This window comes from Gordionus sp. m RMFG-2023, chromosome 1 (assembly GCF_954871325.1).
Source record: "Gordionus sp. m RMFG-2023 chromosome 1, tfGorSpeb1-WG-v2, whole genome shotgun sequence".
Taxonomy (NCBI): Eukaryota; Metazoa; Nematomorpha; class Gordioida; order Chordodea; family Parachordodidae; genus Gordionus; species Gordionus sp. m RMFG-2023.
The window spans coordinates 8487406-8491868 of record NC_088775.1 but is presented as its reverse complement, the minus strand read 5'-3'; the positions used below and the strand labels follow the sequence as shown (position 1 = coordinate 8491868).

At 28.3% G+C, this 4463-nt stretch overlaps 1 protein-coding gene across 1 annotated transcript; it reads left to right on the top strand.

The window, feature by feature from the left end:
- Positions 1-277: 277 nt before the first annotated feature.
- Positions 278-2251, top strand: LOC135931206 (probable G-protein coupled receptor B0563.6). Its single transcript, XM_065468154.1, has 2 exons — positions 278-619; positions 1418-2251. Exons 1-2 carry the CDS (start codon positions 278-280, stop codon positions 2249-2251), a joined length of 1176 nt encoding a protein of 391 aa, XP_065324226.1.
- The last annotated feature ends 2212 nt before the right edge of the window (positions 2252-4463 follow it).

Here is a 4463-nt window from a genome sequence, read left to right as displayed (position 1 = left end):
TAAATTTTTCTCTGAAATTAATTTTTTTTTAAAGTCATCCTTGAAAAAAAAGGAAGAAGAAATAAAATATTAATAATTATATTTTCTCCAGCGAAGTTTTTAATATATTCTATTTCTTGTGTAAAAAGGAAAAAAAAAGGAAGTAAAATTAAACACTATTTTATTTATTAAAACACGTAATCATATAAAAATCACTATATTTTTCTTCCACATTTTATTTCTCTACCGAAACACTTGTATATTTTCAAAATAAAAAATAACTCTTAAGTTTAATAAAATGACGAATTTATCTTTAGCTAACAATGTTATTATATCGCAAATTCGTTCGAACTCTGATCACTTATTCAACGTATACATTCTACCAGCCTTGGCTATCAACGGTATCGTAGGCAATCTTTTAGGATGCATTGTCATGCATAGATTGATCAAATGTACTAAAGTCCCTTCCTATACTTACTTGTTCAATTTAACGTTCGCCGATTTATGCGTGTCCGTTTTGCTTCTAATAAATGCCGTGAGAACTATAGGTAAATACACTAATAATGATTGGGATAAGTCTTATGCTTTGGTATGGGTCACAGTTAGAATAACATTTGCTGGAATCAATTATTTTATGAAGGTAAAAAAAAGAAGTATTTGTTGATAATTAATAATTTATATTGCAAGACATGAATAAACAAGAATTAGGTTTTAGATTATTATTTTCTTTCCACCATGAAATTCCTAAATTTTAATTTCGGAAACGTATTCCCTCTTCTCACACTTTCATATTTTCTATAAAACCGCTAAATTTTTTTTGTTTATTTAGCGTATGGATTAATTATAATTTAGCATGCGATTTGATGATGATATATCCACAAACTAGTTTTCGGATAGTTAGTTACAAATAAAATTTTTTTAAATTTATATAACCTAACCCTAACTCATATCTATAGCACTTAATGCCTATCTCTTTTCCTTAGCTCCCAAGAGGTTGGCGCCCTATTTATTTTCCCTAGTGTACATATGTTAGTTTTAGAAGAAAAAAATGGACCATAGCCGGTGATTGAACTCTGCTCAAAATAGCCTTTTAGGTCTCCTCGTATGGATCGAACACTCGGCACATAAATATAATTATATAATCAAAAATCTGACTAAATACCCAATTTTCTTTGATAAAATCAAATGTAGATAAAAGTCTTCATCAAATTATAAGCCATATATCAATGGCCTGTCTTAAATAGCCTATTATGCTTTATTGGCATGTTAAATGTTTATTATCTAGAAAATATAAATATCGGGAAAATGTCGCAAGAAACTGCAATAAAATATAAAAGATATTATTATAAATGTTTTAATGGATAAAACGGATTTGTATGAAATCGATATAATAATGATTATATAATATTTTAAATATATATTTTTAAATTATTTGAAGGTAAGCGTTTGGATAGTAGTTTTGTTAACAGCTGATAGATATATCATGATATGCCACATTTTAAAATACCGAGCCTGGTGCACAGTCCGAAACATTAGGATAGGACTCATAATCATATATCTGACATGTTTGTGTTGGATGATACCTTTATCCCTGAAATACGATGTGGTGGAGATTGATTGCGCGTCCAGTGCTTCAGCCAAGAGACGAATCGAAAAACTTATTATTAACGCCGCCTTTACATTAACAACAAATTATGATATGTCTAAAAATTATTCTTTTATTCTTAAAGATAATATCAGCAACAACATTAATAATCATATTGAGTTATTCAAAAAATCAATGATTTGTTATGGATTCGGTATAAAGATATTATCTCATCAATATAGAACATACGAAATAACTAAAGAGATTATAATGACCTTTATACCCCTAATATTACTATTAGTTTTAAAGGTGAAGATCCTAATAATTTATAGGGTCATTGTAAATCTTCGTCCCAAGATCCATGACACTAAAACTATGAGGGATGAAAAATCATTGACACTTACCATGTTTGGTGTATTGATATTTCTATTGATATGTATGACTCCCGGGTCAATTATATTGATCATGGATACATATTATGGTAGTAGATGGAGGATCGCCAACAATAATTTTAATATCATTAGTAATACGCTAGAGTCATCTAATTACATCTTTAACTTTTACATATATTGCGTTAGCAACAAAGTCATCAGACGTCACTTGTGTCAGTTATTTCATCGTCCAGAAAAGACTCAAAATGTTAGATTCAGACAAATTAATTATATTTCCACGATTCAATTAAAATAATTTTATATATTTTTCTATGATTAAATATTGGATTTGTAATATAATTCAATAGTTAAATTGATATTTTAATTTAATTATTCACCTTTTGAATATTATTGTGTCTGAAAAGGCATTTTAATAAATTATAAATCTTAACTTGTTAAATTATTCTGTTCATATTATTCCCATATCGCTTAATTTTTAATTCTTTTAAACAATGAATTTAAACTTTGTCTGCACTTTAATTAAATTTAAATTATTTAAAAGACTTATAATTCTTTGGATTATTTGTTGGAACGAAAGGAACTTTCAAAAAATATTTATTGAATAAAATTTGAAACTCCACTCATGAAATCGAAATGACTTTCAAAAAAATTTTAAGAATGTGTTAACGCAACCATTTTATAAACTTAAGATAATTATAATAGCCAATATATTAATAAAAAATATAATAAAAAAATTAATCGTAAATTCATAATCAAAATTGTTGGACAGTAGAATACGTATATACACATTTTATTCTACTGTAATACTATTGTGCAATTAAAATATCGAATTATTTTTTCTATATAAGGAATCATTTTATTTATCAATGTATACAATATTGTAAAGATCATTTATTTTTATTTCTTGTGTAATAAAAAAAAATTAAATGTTTGTTTATTAAATTGATTTATTGGGACGAACAGCAATTTTTAAGTGACATTAAAGCGGCCTCATTGAGATATAGGGAGAAGGGGTCATCTTAATAGCATATTTCGCATTAGTGTTCATAGGGAGATTTGGGAGTTTATGGGCACAATCCATAGAATCCTAGAGGTTAAATATTTTATCAATTTGATCATGTTTATCTCGAAAAAAAATCTTTTGAAATATTTAATTTTTTAAAATTTTATAAAATAAATAAAATTTTGAAGTAAAATTTATACATGACAGAATTTCAATTTTTATTAAGTTATCATTTATATGTAAATTAAATTCTTTAGAAATGTTTTAACCCTTTTTTATAATTTGAGAAACTTTTATGAGTATTTATTTTGCCTAGATATTATTTCAATCATGATTAGTCAATTCAGAGCAAGCGGAGCTTGCTAAACCATATACATCAATTATGATAGTTAATAAAATAAATTTCAAAATCGTGGAAAGATAATTTCGTTGCTATTTATAATTGGTATTTAGGATTTATACTAAGAAATCATAATCTCTCCTAAAGATCTTAATATTTATATGTCTATCGATGTAACTGGATCACTCAAATAGGTCCTACGAATAGTTTTTGTGGTGTATTTGTGTGGTGGGGTGTATGTATACCCACAAAGAGTGAATATGAGTGTATAGATACAAAATATTGGTGTGAAGAAAGATGGTCAAGGATTGAGACTATCTTTGATAGTAGTATGGAAGGATGGGAAAGAGAAGGAGGTGAGACTTTTACAAATTCTATGGAAGATATCGTTTCTAGAGGAAAAATCGGGGGAATATCTAGGGAGAAATCGGGAGAGGGGCTACTAGTGGAGAAATCTGTGAAAATTTTATGGAAGGTATAGGAAAAGCGAGTGTAGCTTAAGGTGCAAGAGCTATTAACTGTCCCTACTCCAAAGGGGTTGTAATCATTTTGTAGATTACCTTTCGGACGCGTATTGGCTCCAATTTTTTAGCGAGCGATGGCAGACGTTTTCCAGAGCTTGGAAGGAGTTTTTTATATAAATGATGCATTGGTGATGGAAAAACTCCTGAACAACATGAATGAAGATTGGAAGAGGTGTTTAGAAGAATTAAAGATAAAGTGTTGCTGGAAAGTGCCCTAAAATGTGTAAGGGTGACGGGAGTGGTTTCTATACTGCTGGAAAAGAAGTGAGGCTATTGAACAAATATATGGCAGGCATAAAAAATATGCTGAAAATAGTAAATTAGAGGTGCATGCATTTCTTGGAATGGTTATCATCAATTTATGTATGGTTATGCGCAGATCGCAGCCCGTCGTATAAATTGTTATAGAAATAAAAATTAGTGGAAAAATGAGCAGAAGGAGGTCTTTGAATAGTTAAAATGAAGAATCTGAAGTGAACCAATATTAGTGTGCTTTAATAAAGATTTAAATTAGTATTGGCCATGGATTCGTTAAATAAAGGTGTAGGAGAAGCGTAGTTACATTGTATATATCTGGTAAAAATAAGGATAAAAATTCCTCCAATTTTTTATAATTATCTGTTAAATTGAAGTTAACAAA

Excerpts from the sequence above, each read along its gene's own strand:
- LOC135931206 (XM_065468154.1), top strand. The coding sequence starts at position 278 with ATGACGAATTTATCTTTAGCTAACAATGTTATTATATCGCAAATTCGT. Across the intron at positions 620-1,417 it reads GAATCAATTATTTTATGAAG|GTAAGCGTTTGGATAGTAGT; the intron begins GTAAAAAAAAGA and ends AATTATTTGAAG.